Source organism: Eulemur rufifrons, chromosome 9, assembly GCF_041146395.1.
Source record: "Eulemur rufifrons isolate Redbay chromosome 9, OSU_ERuf_1, whole genome shotgun sequence".
Classification (NCBI taxonomy): domain Eukaryota; kingdom Metazoa; phylum Chordata; class Mammalia; order Primates; family Lemuridae; genus Eulemur; species Eulemur rufifrons.
The window spans coordinates 37068491-37083681 of NC_090991.1; the positions used below are offsets into that span (position 1 = coordinate 37068491).

The window sequence follows — 15191 nt, forward strand, 5'->3', positions numbered from 1 at the left end:
ATGGGAGTTTGGGAGGCCAGCCTTCTGCCTCCAGGTGGGGGGGCGTCCGGCCCTTGGCAAGGAGAAGCAGAGGGCTCCCACCGCCTGCTATTTCTACTTCAGCCACCAGGTGGCGGCAGCTCCTGGCTTAACTCCTTGCCCCGGGCTGGAGGGAGCTGGCGGGCGGAGGCGCTTTTCCTCTCTAGTAAATATTTTCTAACATTTTTATGAATTTGAAATGAAATGTAGTATAACATACCTGTGCACATGCTTTCAAAAATCAGTACGCTATCACAACTGTATTATAAATGAGAAATTAAGGGAAAGTGCTATGTGTTTCAGTACACTGATTCTTGCATCTATTTTTTTTTTTTTTTTTTTTGAAACAGGGTCTCTGTCACTTGGGCTGGAATGCAGTGGTGTCGTCATAGCTCACTGAAGCCAACTTCTGGGTTCAAGCAATCCTCCTGCCTCAGCCTCCCGAGTAGCTGGGACTACAGGCATGAGCCACCAAGCCTGGCAAGTTTTTCTTTTTTTTTTCTAGAGACGCTCTTGCTCAGGCTTTGCCTCTATTTTATTCCTGCTTTTTATTTATTTATCCATTTATTTATTTATTTTTTCCTCGGGCCTAAGGAAACAAACCTGTCTCTATTTTTAACAAACAACTCTGGGTGGATGTTGAAATAAAAACTGGCGTATTTAGCCTGGCACAGTGGCTAAAGCCTGTAGTCCCAGCCAAGGAGTTCGAGGTTCCAGTGAGCTATGATCACACCGCTTCACTCCAGGTTGGGCCATGGAGTCAGACCCCATATCAAAAATCAAAAAACTAGGCCAGGCGCGGTGGCTCACGCCTGTAATCCTAGCACTCTGGGAGGCCGAGGCGGGAGGATCGCTCAAAGTCAGGAGTTCGAGACCAGCCTGAGCAAGAGCAAGACCCCCATCTCTACTAAAAATAGAAAGAAATTATCTGGACAGCTAAAAATATATATAGAAAAAATTAGCCGGGCATGGTGGCGCATTGCCTGTAGTCCCAGCTACTTGGGAGGCTGAGGCAGGATTACTTGAGCCCAGGAGTTTGAGGTTGCTGTGAGCTAGGCTGACGCCACGGCACTCACTCTAGCCCGGGCAACAAAGCGAGACTCTGTCTCAAAAAATAAATAAAAATAAAAAAACTAACATATTTGATCTATAATAAAACTGTGCAACCAACAAACAAACAAACAAAACACACTTAATGTTTTACGTGCAAAACAGAGTCAAGTTTGAGGCTCAGGTAATTACAAAGTTTTTCACTGTGTAAATGTCCAATGGGGCATTCTAAAGTTATGCACAACAATTTTTTATTGTGGGAGGATATCTTAGCATTCAAGGCCCCCACCCACTAAATGGCAACAGCGTCCCCCATCATTGTGACAACCAAAGTCGTGGCCCCCACAATCACAAAACGCCCTCTTGCCGTAGTGCCTTTGCTACTGGGGACTTCTGGGCTTGCGGTTGCCGTCTGTGGTTAACAGTTCCCTGCCGTAAAGCAATTTCTCAAGCTCAGCACTAGTGACGTTTTGGGCCAGTTAATATTTTGGTAGGAGGGGTTTTCCCGTGCATTGTACAAAGTTGAGCAGCACCCCTGGCCTCTACCCCTTAGATGTGCCTGCCACCACACCACCTTCCCAGCTGTGACAACCAGGTACGGCTCCAGACACTGCCAAATGTCCCCTGGGGGCAAAATTGACCCAGTTGAGAACCACTGCTAAGAACCTGGTCACCAAGGGCTGACCTGCTTTTCACCGAGCCAGGAGCTGTCCTCCACAAGGAGACTGACCCAGAGGCTGGTGACTGGGTAGAACCTGGGGAGGACAGCGACTGAGTCTACAGGGATGCGGGACAGAGGTATTTAGCCAGGCCTGGGGCAGGGCTCCGAAGCCTTCGTGCATGAGGTGGCCACTCTCAGCTAAATCTCTAAGGGAAAGAGTTAGCTAGGCAGGGTGCAGAGGTGATAAATCAAGAGCTGGACTTGATCTGAAGCCAATGGGGGTGAAGAGTTCTTTTTTTTTTTTTTTTTTTTTGAGACAGAGTCTCACTCTGTTGCCCAGGCTAGAGTGCCGTGGCATCAGCCTAGCTCACAGCAACCTCAAACTCCTGGGCTCAAGTAATCCTACTGCCTCAGCCTCCCGAGTAGCTGGGACTACAGGCATGGGCCACTATGCCCGGCTAATTTTTTCTATATATTTTTAGTTGTTCAGCTAATTTCTTTCTGTTTTTAGTAGAGACGGGGTTTCGCTCTTGCTCAGGCTGGTCTCGAACTCCTGACCTTGAGCCATCCACTTGCCTCGGCCTCCCAAAGTGCTAGGATTACAGGCGTGAGCCACTGCGCCCGGCCGGGGGTGAAGAGTTTTAAGCCAGCAAATGGGGTGCTCATGTTGGAGCAGAGGAGGCAAGAGCGGGGCTCGGGGAGCTCTCCAGGCCATCAGTGATGGGCTGAGCCTGGGCAGCCTCTGAAGGGTGGGAGAAGAGTGGGCAAGGTAGGGTGATGCTTAGGTGGTAAAATGGGAGGACCAGAGGATTGCTGAGATGCGGAAGGTAGGCAGAGGACAGGCTGGGCCACAGCTGGGTGGAGGTGGCTTGGGTGGATGGAGGTGCTAGTAACTGAGCTGAGGAACTAAGAATGTTGGGGTTGCATTTGAGGGCTGTCACCTCTCCCTGTCACTCACTCCACTCTAGCCACACCAGCCTCCTTGCCGGCTGACCTCCCTCCCCCCAGTGCATTTCTGCCTCAGGGCCTTTGCACTTGCCATTCCCTTCATCTACATGCTCTTCCAGGAGACAGCTTCATGGCCAGCCCCATGCTACATCCTGTTTAAGTCTCACCGGCTCAGGAATGGCATTCTCTCCCCTTACTCTTACTGCTACCTGACCTATGTTCTATATCCACCTATTGTCTGCCTTCCCACCAGAAGGTAAGCTCCATGAGGGCAAGTGTTGTTCACCAACAAAGCCCGGCATCTGGATCTGCCCCGTTCTATGCGCAGTCACTTGGCACATGTGGAGGTTGAGGCTTGCAAATGTGGCCGGTCCAAACTGAGACGCGCTCTAAGTGTCATACCAAGTCTTAGTATGAAGAAAAAGAATGTAAAATATCTCCTTCATACTTTTAATATCCATGATGCTTTGAAATGATATTTTGGGTATATTGGGTTAAAGAAAATATATTACTAAAATTAATTTCACTTGTTTCCTTTTACTTTTTTAATGTGACTATTGAGAAACTTGAAATTACACATGTGGCTCACATCCTATTTCTATCAGATGATGCTGATCTCAAACACTGCCTGACACATAGTGAGTGCTCAGTAAATGCTTGGTGAATGAATATATCCAGAAAACAGCTGGACATCCAAGTCTAAGTGTGCATGGAGGGGTCTAGGCTGCAGATACTGAATTGTCATCAAAGAGATAGTGGTGCCAGTTGTCAGTGTAGATAAGTGCTTGGGCCTGGCAATGGTCTGGGCCTGGGGACACCTTCAGTTTCTCATCCAACACATACTCACTAAGCACCTATTATGTGCCATGGTCGGGGAGAGCGATGCCATCCTGCAGGAGAGGTGCTCCTCCCAGGGAAGCATCGTACCCTGGGGCCCTAGCTCTGACTTGGGGTGGGGGCCACCATGGAAGGCCTCTCCCTAAAGGCATCTGTTTTCTTCCCAAGTGAGGCCAAAAAAGCCTTAGCTAGGGTAGAAGGAGGCTGTAGAGAGAGGGTGGCTGCTCTGGGCAAAGGAACAACATGTTCTAACACTTGGGCATGGTGCTTGTTAAGAACAGAAAATGGGGTATCATTAGGAGCCCAGGAACCAGGGGGAAGCCAATATGCAGGTCGGGCCACGTCAGCAGGGTCTGATGAGGCCCCTGGATTTGTCACTTAGGTCCTGGGTGGTCTTATGGAGAGCAGTGCACCCGGGTGGTGAAGCAGGAGGACAGATGGGCAGGGGAGAGGCAGGAGGGGGTGTGAAGCGGCCCTGCAGACAGTTCTTTGAACGCCTGGGAGGAAGAAGGGGGAAACCAGGGCCAGGCGCACGTCTGCTTTGCGGGGAGGTCCCCCCGAGGATGGAAGGGACTTAACCATGTTTATAGAGGAGGGAAGCAGCAGCGGGGCGGGGAGGGTGAAGACGGAAGAGGAAAGGAAAACACTCTCTGGGCTGCCCTCCCACCCCACACCCACCCTCACTCCCCGGCCACAAGGCGGACAGTGTGGTTGTGCTCCCAGCCCGGGGGACTGAGGCCTGCCCTGGGAATGGGGTGCTCCCTTCCTCCGCTTCCTGGGTGGGCTCTCAGGAGGGGAGACCTCCTCTGCCCCTGCAGGTGGGCTGGGTTCAGGCAGTAGGGAGGGAGCCATGGTGGCTGCTGCTGGCATTGGATCCTGGACACACTCAGAGCTCACACCAGACGTACATGTGCACATACAGAGAGCTCACAGGATGTACAGGTGTGCACACACAGAGTTCACGGGTGCACACATAGCCCATGCAGGAGGGACATGTGCACGTGTGCACAATGTACTCAGAGCTCACAAAGATGTACTTGTCCACGTGGGTGCACACGTAGTTCACACAGGACACACGTGTGTCCGTGTGCAAGCATGCACCCAAGGACCTCACACATGCATGCATATACACGGAGCTCACACAGGCTTTACATGTGCACGTGCACACACAGCTCACAGTGCATGTGTGTGTGTACATGTGTGTGTGTACATGTGTGCACACTCACAGGGATACCACATGGGGGCCACTCCTCTCTCAAGAGAGCACCTGGGAATGCTGGTATCACAATTGGTTTTGTCCGCAGTAAAACACCCAGGTCACCTACTGCCCTCCACCTTCCACTCTGCTCTGCTCACTTCCTATCCACTCTCTCAGGCCCCGGCCTCCGTCCTTTCCACCTGGATCGTGGCACTGAGGACCTCAGTGAGTTCATTCTCCGCCCCCAGCTCCGCGGGCCACGGCTGCTGCCAGCGGCAGCTGGGAGGGAGCACCCGGCAGGTGCGATGCCGCCCCGCGGGGCCATCTCCTGCGGAAGTCACTTCTTGCTTCTGCAGTGACGCCGAGCTGGTGGGGTCCCCACCAGCCTCGGACCTCACTGTCCGCCCGAGGCAGTGCCCCTTGCTAGATGGCCAGGTCCTGGCGGCCAGTGGCCAGCGACACCTTGCTGCGGCCGCTGCCGCCCTCGCCGTCTCCGGACGGCGGCCTGTGCGCATAGGCGGGTGGGGCGTAGGGGTCCTGGCTGGGGCGCCGGGAGGGCACGCCTGGCGGCGGCGGCGGGAGCAGCTTCTGCGCCTCCTCGTGCGCGCGGCTGCAGCCGTTGTCGCGCTCCCCGGCGCGCGGGCGGCCCTTCCAGAGCAGGTGGCCCAGCTCGGCCAGGCTGAGCAGCGCCGACAGCAGCCCCACGGCGAAGTAGAAGACCACGAAGACGGTCTTCTCGGTGGGCCGGCTCACGAAGCAGTCGACGGTGTGCGGGCAGGGCGGGCCGGCGCACGCGAAGTGCGGGGCCACGCGGAAGCCGTAGAGCAGCGCCTGGCCGCCCAGGAAGGCCAGCTCGGCCAGCAGGCGCAGCGCCACGCTCAGCAGGTAGCAGCGGCGCGCGCGGCGGGCGCGCTGGGCGCAGGGCGCGCAGGGACCCTCCGGCCGCCCGCGGGCACACGCCGCCGCCTCCGCGCCGCCCGCCTCCTTGCTGGCCTGGTGCATGGAGTAGATGACGAACAGCACCGGGGGCGCCGAGAGCAGCAGGATGTGGAAGAGCCAGAAGCGGTAGTGCGAGACCGGGAAGGCGCGGTCGTAGCAGGTCTGGCGACAGCCCGGCTGCAGCGTGTTGCACACGAACTCCTCCTGCTCGTCCTCGAACACGGCGCCGCCCACAGTGGCCAGCACCAGGATGCGGAAGATCAGCATCACCACCAGCCAGAGGCGGCCCACGAGCGGCGACTGCACCTGCACGGCGTCCAGCAGCGAGCCCAGGAACGCCCACTCCCCCATGGCGCTGGGGACGCAGGGCGGGGTCAGAGGCTGGGGCAGGTCAGGGACCCCCGCCCCTTCCACGCCATCGGGGTGGGGGTCAGTTAGACCTCTAACTTCAGGGTGAGTGTAGCAGGTGATTCTCAACTCTGGGTTCCCTTCCCTTTGGGCCGATGCTGCTGGGTGGGGAGGAGCCCCACCCTGACGTAGCCACACGCCACGGCCTGCTGGGTTAGACCCTGTGCACCTCCAGGTTCCAGGGTCTGGAAGGGGTGTCGGGGATCAGCAGGGCCAGCCCCTGACTTGCCTGGTGGAAGCAGAGACCTAGCAGGGTCACATTGCCAAGGATGCTTGCCACGGGCAGAGTGGGGCCTCGAACACGAACCTGGGACTCCAGGCCCAATTTATTTGGTGCAGCTGGGAGCAGTGGGAGTGGCAGACCCAGGGAGACACTCCTCCACCATTTCTCTCACCATTTGTACTGCGGTGAACTCCTCTCAGGTTGGGGGGCTGACACAAAGTAGCCCCCACTTCCACAACTCTCTCGGGGTCCTTGTTGGAGGTGTCCCTGCACTCCTACCCCAGTGTGGTGGGAACCCGGGCCCAGGCCTTTGCTCTCCTCCCTGGTGACCTCTGCTTCCAGCCCCCAAATCTCCCGAGAGCCCCCATTGCCCTTCTCTCACAGGTCCCACAGGTCCCACAGGCCCCTTGTGTCCCCAAACCCTCACCCGACCCCACTCACCCTGGGGCTGGAGCTGAGGTGTCACGGCTGAGCGAGGGACCTTGAGAGGTGGCTGGGACCTGCTTCTCCCGCTCTCTCTTTCATTTTCCCTTTTGGATTTGGCTCGGATGGATGACAGGACAGGATGGCCAGAGGGGCTCACTCTCCCCCTTCTCTTAAAGGGACAGGGAGACCCTGCTGGCTGGCTCCACCCTTGGGAACAGATGCAGGGCCATACCCCTTGCTGGGCTATGCCACCCCTCCCTTTCCAGCCCTCCCCCAGCGTCCCCATAGCTAAGTCTCCACCTAGAAATGGGGGATGGGTTAACCAGAGCCACATCCTTTATCAAGGGAACCAGGGAGGCCATGGCAGCCGGCCAGACTCCTCCACACTGGGGGGCGTAGATCTGCTATTAACTGTGTCCCCTTGAAGATGGTCTTCACGGATGGAGGGAGGTTCGCTGCTGGCATTTGAGGAGCAGCAAACATCTAACAGCTTCTGGTTCCAGTCTGCCGCTGCTCACCTTGGACAAGTCATTCAGCAGTTCTGGGCCGGAGTCTCTTGGCTTGGTATAACTGAGGAGGCTGGGCCAGCTGACCCCACGTTTCCTTCCAGCTCTGTGTCTTCAAGTTGAGGCCTCAACCATGTTACAGGGAACCAAATGTTCTCTGGGATGTCTGGAAGAACTCCCATATGGAAAGACATTAAACTGTCACGAGTGGCTGGCGTTGGTAGTTGAATTAAGTCTGTGGTTTCTTCCTGCTTTTCTATAATTTCCCAGATTTACTATAAAGAACATGTTATTTTAAAATGTGAAATGTAGAAAACTTCTCCTTTTCCCCCCTTCTGGGGGCTCTGAATTGAGAGTCCACTCCTGCTGCCCTAGGTGGCGGGGGAAGCTGTCCCATGGGGAGGGGAGTTAGGGTGACCGATGGTGGTCTGAGTGGTGGACACTCCCAGGTTAGGGTGTTTTATTTGTCCCCTCTGTCTTCCTAGGAGTCTGCCCCACCACACAGCATTCCCCTCATCACCTGTGCACCTGGTGGGCTGGGCCCTGTATGGAGCCCAGTTACCTCATTTAATCCTCTTTTGAATGGTGGGAGGAGGGCACTATTTACAGTGGGGGAAACTGAGACTCAGAGGATCTAAGCCCCTTGCCCACAGTCACGTGGTCAGTAAAGACCAGGTCCCAGCCTCATGCTGGCCTGGCGGGTTCCAGAGCCTGAGCTCTCGAGCCTTTTACAGAGCTGTCCTCCACCTGGCCTGGCTGGGCTTTTCAGGCGGTATCTCAGAGCTCGATAGTCCCCAGTGGGGCTGGTGGGTGCAGGCACTGGAGGTGACCAAGCCTATCTCTTTAAGGGGGAAGGGTGCCACTTCCTCTCCCTGCCAGCCATGAGGGCCTGTGTGGTTTTTCCATCTGTCCACGGAGACCCCCAGGCCCGCTTTCAGGAAGGGATGGGAATGTGACTTCCCCCCTCCCTGGCTCAGGGGCCCAGCCCAGTTTGGAAAAACTCTAGGTGAACCCCTGCTTAGGCGTGCCAGGGAACCCTCCCGCCCTCGTGCAGGTTCCCTGGGGAGTGGGCCTGGGTGGGGGGACGCTGCCCTGGAGAAAGTCCAAAGGAAAAAGCACAGTGCTGGGGCCCTGCATTCTGAAAACAGGATGTGGGGTGGGGGCACTTTGACCACCCCCCTCTCTGACCTCAGCCTGCTCCTGGCAAAGCTGCTACCTGCCCCCTGTCCCCAGCCACAGGGGCTCAGGGTCACACCTCTTCTTCCCTGACTGTCCAGGAATGGTCCCCACCCCATCCCTGTGACCCCAGCTGGGTCAGGCCACTGGCCCAGCCCGGAAAAACCCCATCAGACCCTGTCTGCCTGCTGGGAGTGGAAAGCCGGAGAGGTGGTGGGCCAGGGTGGGGTGGGATGGGGAGAACCCATGGTCACACCTCACTGTCCCCAGCCCCTGATGCCACAGGGCCAGACACAGGAGACTCTACAATCTCAGGGGCCCATGCTCCTTCCCAGATAGCACTGTCCAGCCTGGGAGGAGGTGTTGCTGATGCTGCCCAGGGCTGGCAGCCCGAGGCCCCGCTCTTGGCCATGCTTGAGGACTGGGCAGGGCTGAGAGGCCAGTCCTGCCCAGCTCCGGTCTCTGTTCCAGACACCTCTCCCTGGCCTGTCGCCTGCGTCAGTCACACACAGACACACGTATGCAGGCATTTCATGTTTGTACCCAGTAAATTAATCCCAATGACATAATCAAGACATGACTGTATTTTGTCTCCTGTGCCCCGCTAACATTTTAAAAAGTCTTTTCTGAAATGTTGCCTAGCTGTCCTAACTGAAATGTAACCCCATATTTTCCGTCCCTTTTCAGCTTCATTTCCTTTGCACTGATCACTTTATATTTTTCTTATTTATGCTGTTTAGCACCCATCTCCCCCGTTAGCACGTACGCTCCACAGGGCGGGGATTTGGGCTCTTTACTCATTGACCTGTCCCCAGCACCTAGAGCAGTTCCTGGCACGCAGATGTTCAGTGTTTGTTGGGGGGGATGAAGGAATGGAGTGGGGCGGGAGGGGTGGGGACGGTGCAGATCTCTGCCTCAAGATGGCGCGCACTCTGTGGGTCCCGTGCCCACAGTTTGGTCTCCTCCAGAACTTGTAGGCACTTAAGTGGCCACCTCATTCTCAGCTCAGTAATCCAAACATCCAGTCCTGGATAGAAAAGGCTCCAGAATGGGCTGATGGCAAAAATCTCCCGCTCCCAGCCCCGCTGGCTTTGGGCCAGATGCCTGAGTGGGAAACGGAGAGGGTGCGAGAGGGTGGGCATAGTTGGTTCCTCTTGATCACTTCTAGTCCCTCTCCTTGCCGTTTCTGACCTTCTAACTTCCTGGCGGCCTGAAAACCCTGCAGGCCGGAAGACCTTCTGTCCACCTGGGCGCCCAGCTCCTCCCGCGCCCCCTGGTCCTGCCTTTGGCCCCCCACGGACCCCTCGGGCTCTTAAGTACCACCAACACCTGGGGCCCGCCTCCGAGGCCAGCCTTAGCTCCTCCTTTGGCCCCATAATTATTTAAGATTAGGTTCAGCTGGAACAACGAAACTACGAAGCTGTCGCTTAAACAGGAGAAGCCTGTTTCTCACACAGAAACTGGGAGAAGCGCGGTCCAGTCCCGCGAGATCCCCAGTGCGCAGACTCCTCGCACGCCCCGCTCTGTTGGGGAGGTGCCGGGAAACTGCCACGTGACCTATTTACTCACAGGTCATTGGCCACATCTATCCGCAGGGGCGGCTGGGTAATATAGTCTATTCTAGGTGGCCTAGTGCCCAGGTAGAGAGAATGCAGCCCTCGCTGTCACAGAGCTGCTTCTGGTATTGGCCCTCCGCGCTGAGATGGGGCGTTAGAGGCGCTCGGTTCCCCCCAGGTCTCTGCCCCCACCAGCCGTGTATGTGCAGCTTCTCCCTGAAGGAAGAGGGAAACCTCAGACTTGCTTGTCACCTTGTCCCTCGGCCCTTCCAAACCAATGCACCTCTGGGTTTTCCTTCATGTGCCTCTGGCAAGCCCCATCCCTTCTTTCCCGCCCTTGGGCAGAGAGGTCATTACCTCCAAGTGGAAGCCCCTACGTTTTCACCCAATTTTAACCTTTTCACCCATTTTTAACCTTGCTCCGTAAGGACAGTAACTGCACCTGAAGGTGTCTGGGCCCTGCAATAGCCTCATCTGAGTGACCAAGGGGCTTGGGAGTCCCTCTCTTCCATTCCTGGAAGCCCAGAGTAAACTGACAGGTAAGAAAAACTGCTTTGGGTTTGGGGGTGGGGAAGGGGAAGGGGAAGGGTTTGAGTCACCTAGCAGCATCCTTCAAGGTCCCTTTCCCCTCTGTGCAGCTCTGAATGGCCCGTGTTTGTATATGTCAAGACGTATAAGCAATCACTATCACTGCCTGGAGCCTGGGGGTCCTGACCCTCTCTCTGTTATCACAGCCTCGTGATCCTGGACTTGGGGCCGTATTGAGAGAGTGCTTGCTTTGAGGTCCCCTCCCTTCCAGCATCTCTCAAGGGGGACTCCGCAGGGCAGAAGTGGGATCAGGTCAGATCAAGATAAGTTGACTGGCAGAACTTAGCAACTCCCTCCCTGAAAGCAATTCTTCTGGATCCAAAAAGCTGTACTTGGCACACGTTCTGAAAAGTCACTGGGGGCAGTAGACAAAGTCATCTGTAGATGGGGCTTCCTTTCCTCCAGCTAAAATAACATTTACAGGTATATCTTTTTTTTTTTTTTTTAATTTTGCTTGGGCATCTCATCTGAATAGGTATATCTTTTTACACTCATCAGAACTGTATTGGGACCACCTTGAGGCCAGTGAAGACACCACCTTACCCAAAAGAACACAAATCTAACTAACTCCTGAAAGTTCTGAGGAATGTAAGAGAGAATGTAAAAATGAGACAACTGCTGTGAAAACCAGTTCTTGTTTCTTATAAAGTTAAACATACTTTGAACAATTCCACTCCTAGGTATTTACCCAAGAGAAAGGAAAAAATATGTGTGAAAAAGGATTTGTACTCTAATGTTCATAGCAGCTTTATTCATAATGGGCCCAAACTGGAAACAATTCTAATGACCATCAACAGGTGAATAGATAAACAAATTCGTACAGTGGAATAATAATCAGCAATAAAAAAAGAAGGAACTCTTGATACTTGCAACATGGATGAATTTCCAAAACATGATGAATGAAAAGAAGCTAGCCACAAAAGCATGTGTACTGTGATTCCACATGAAGTTCTAGACTAGGTGAAAGTATCTTATAGTAGTGGAAATCAGATTCATGTTTGTCTGGGGCCAGGGGTTGAGGAGGCACATGAGAACTTTTTGGGGTGATAGAAATGCTTTATTTTACTTTTTAAATTATTTATTTTTAATTTTTTTAGAGACAAGGTCTCCCTCTGTTGCTCAGACTAGAGTGTACTGTCCTGATTGTAGCTCACTGTAAACTCAAACTCCTGGGCTCCAGTGATCCTCCTCCCTCAGCCTCCCAAAGTGCTGGGATTATAGGCATGAGCCACTGCCTCCAGCCAGAAATGCTTCGTATCTTGATTGTGATGGTGGTTATGCAGTCCTGGATGTTTGTTGTCTACCACCATACCTCCCCGAACTTGGAAGCTAAGCAGCTTAGGCTTGGTTAGTACTTGGAAGCGAGAGATATGAGCATACTTTTGTCAAGAAGTCATCAATCTCTACACTTAGAATGTGTTTTTTTTCCCTTTTTGCCTGCTATGTTCTTCCTTTATATGAAATGTGCATTTTATGCATGTAAACGATACCTCAATAAGGTTGATTTAAAAAGAATACAAGCAATGTAGATCTGTACTGAAAGTCTTTGCGGAGGCAGTGAAAACAGAGAACAAGACATTGTCTAAGTCATCATTACGCATCTCTTCATCTCGCTGGGAGACTTCTTTCCCTTCTTCCCACTTCCCCTCCTCCTTGTCCTCTCAACTCCACACTGGTCATCCTATCCTTTTTTGTCACCTGCCCCCTTCCCATTCTTTATGAAATAGAGTAATTTTGCTTGCTCCTATCAGTTTGAGTTTGTAATGTCTAAGGGGACTTTTGTGTGCAAATCCAGTATCTTTGGGTTTGAATTTATATTGAATTTATTAAAACTTTAAATTTTAAAAAATCCTATGTTTTCCTTTTAAGCCTTCAAGTCCAACTTACATAGTTTGTTATTCCAGTTATATATTTAATAGTTTGGGTATAAAAATAAGAATAATCACTTTCTCTTATTCTTTAATTTTCAATTATCTGATAATTTTGATAAGTTAAATTTGCCTAAGCCAGAAGGATTGCTTGAGTTAGAGGTTGCTGTGAGCTAGGCTGACGCCACAGCATTCTAGCCCGGGCAACAGAGTGAGACTCTGTCTCAAAAAAAAAAAAAAATTTTTTGCCTAAGCAATGAACACCAATTACAAACTTGATTAATTAAATTTCTAAACACTCCCAATGCCTGGTTGGGGCTGACTTACAACTCTAACAAATAATATCTTCCTATGCATTAAAACAACTCTTGTAAACCTCATAAACCAAATTTATAAATGTAGTAATTCAAGTTCTTTCAAATTTTATAATAATGTTTACAAATTTAATCAAATTCCTTAAAGCCTTTGAAATTAAAATCACACCTAAAAAAATCACACATTTAAATTGGAATTACAATTTCAATGTCACATTCTCTTAAACATTAGGGACATTTAAAATATGTAATGCAGACACATTATCCTGATTAACTGACATTTATTCCTAAATTTAACACAAAATTATAAATACTATTGGTTTGATTACTTTGTCATTTCTATATTGTTTATTTACTTTCATGGTTTTAGTCATCTACCCAACTCAGAACAATCAGGTGGACTGAGAATTTCTAAATTTGAAAAAAAACCAAGACAGATTCAGGGTTCGAGATTCAAGGCTGAGATTTGGGACCTGCTTGCTTCTTTTCTTGTAGTTGAGCCTGTCTGCTTTATTAGAAGTCCCCAAGATCACCCCTTTCAGTGGTAATTTGTCTTATAACTGAATTTGTCTAATTGTTCACTCATGATTAGGTTCAGGGTAAGTCTTTTTGGCAAGAATACTACATGGGTGATGATGTGTTTCCCATTGCTTCACATCAGGAGCACATCATGTCATTTGGTCTCATTATTGGTGTGCCAAGTTTGATCACTTAGTTAATGTGGTGTCTGCCAGAGCTCTCCACCTTTTCACTTTGTAATTTATCAAAGGTAGCTTTTTACGTTCTCATTTTTAGCCTTTTCATAGAGTTTCTGGTCTAGCAAAGAGAATTGCGAAGCATATAATTTTGACACAGGTGGTAATGCAACCATTCACCATCAAGTTCAAATTCCTCTGTTCATCTGGCAAGAAAAGATATATATTAGTGTTTTCCATGGAGATTCTTCAAGGCTGGATTGATAGTTCCCCCATGGTCTATTAAAAATCTCTCCCAGGCCGGGCGCGGTGGCTCACGCCTGTAATCCTAGCACTCTGGGAGGCCGAGGTGGGCGGATCGTTTGAGCTCAGGAGTTCGAGACCAGCCTGAGCAAGAGCGAGACCCCATCTCTACTAAAAATAGAAAGAAATTATATGGACAGCTAAAAATATATATAGAAAAAAATTAGCCGGGCATGGTGGCGCATGCCTGTAGTCCCAGCTACTCGGGAGGCTGAGACAGGAGGATCGCTTGAGCTCAGGAGTTTGAGGTTGCTGTGAGCTAGGCTGACGCCATGGCACTCATTCTAGCCTGGGCAACAGAGTGAGACTCTGTCTCAAAAAAAAAAAAAAAAAATCTCTCCCCAGTAGCCTCAGTGCACGTTCTGGTCAATTCCAGATCTTACTGGTAGGTGACTTCTTTAGTTCTCTCTTTTAAGTAGGTTTCTTGAATAAAAACACACAAGAGGCTGGGTGCGGTGGCTCACACCTGTAATCCTAGCACTTTCAGAGGCTGAGGCAGGAGGATTACTTGAGGCCAGGAGTTCCGAAACCAGCCCCAGCAAGAGGGAGACCCCGTCTCTATAAAAAAGTAGAAAAATTAGCAGGGCGTGCTGGTGTGCACTTGTAGTACCAGTTACTTGAGAGGCTGAGACAGGAGGATTGCTTGAACCTAGGAGTGTGAGGTTGTAGTGAGCTATGATGATGCTACTGCACTCTAGCTGGGGCAATACAGCAAGATCCCAAGAAAATGTATTTACTTTTTAGTTAGCAAACACTTTGCTGGTCAAGAGCTAACTTCTATTAAAAAAGAAATATCTCTGATGTTTTTTCTTTCTAAACAGGGTTTATATACTTTTCTCCCACTATTTATCTTATAAACAAATGCATATTTACTAGATGGGGATTTCACCTTTGATTTGTAACCTGCTTTTTTCCACTTGGCAATGTCATAAACATCTTTTCATGGCACTAAATAACAGAGATGATAATTCTTAACAGGTACCTGGTATTCCACATTTACCATAATTTGTTTAACCTAATTGTTTTACCTGATGTCCTCTATTGTTGTGTATACTCATTTAGGTTGGTTTCCATTTTATTATCACAGAAACTTCAATAAACATCTTGGTATATGGCTTTGAGATAATTGTAGTTTTGTAACATGCAGTTTTGGGAGACCCCTTGTACAGTTTGCCTACCTTCCCCCAATTTTGCAAAATTAAACCATAACCAGGATATTGACATTGATACAACCCATTGATCTTATTCAGATTTCCTTTTATTTGTACCCCATTTGTGTTTACATAGTTTTTATTTTTGAGACAGGGTCTCACTCTGTCATCCAGGCTAGAGTGGCATCATCAGTTCACAGCAACCTCAAACTCCTGGGCTCAAGTGATCCTCCTGCCTCAGCTTCCCCAGTAGCTGGGACTACAGGCGCTCGCCACCATGAATGGCTAATTTTTCTCATTTTTTTGTAGAGATGGGGTTTTGCCAC

The 15191-nt window shown here is 51.0% G+C and overlaps 1 protein-coding gene across 1 annotated transcript; it reads right to left on the minus strand.

Moving 5' to 3' along the window:
- Window positions 1-5135: 5135 nt before the first annotated feature.
- On the minus strand, window positions 5136-6002 carry GJD3 (gap junction protein delta 3). The gene has a single exon (XM_069481350.1). It carries the CDS (start codon window positions 6000-6002, stop codon window positions 5136-5138), a length of 867 nt encoding a protein of 288 aa, XP_069337451.1.
- Between the last annotated feature and the right edge of the window lie 9189 nt (window positions 6003-15191).

Bases quoted from the DNA above. Each gene is read 5' to 3' on its own strand.
- GJD3 (XM_069481350.1), bottom strand. From the start codon at position 6,002: ATGGGGGAGTGGGCGTTCCTGGGCTCGCTGCTGGACGCCGTGCAGGTG.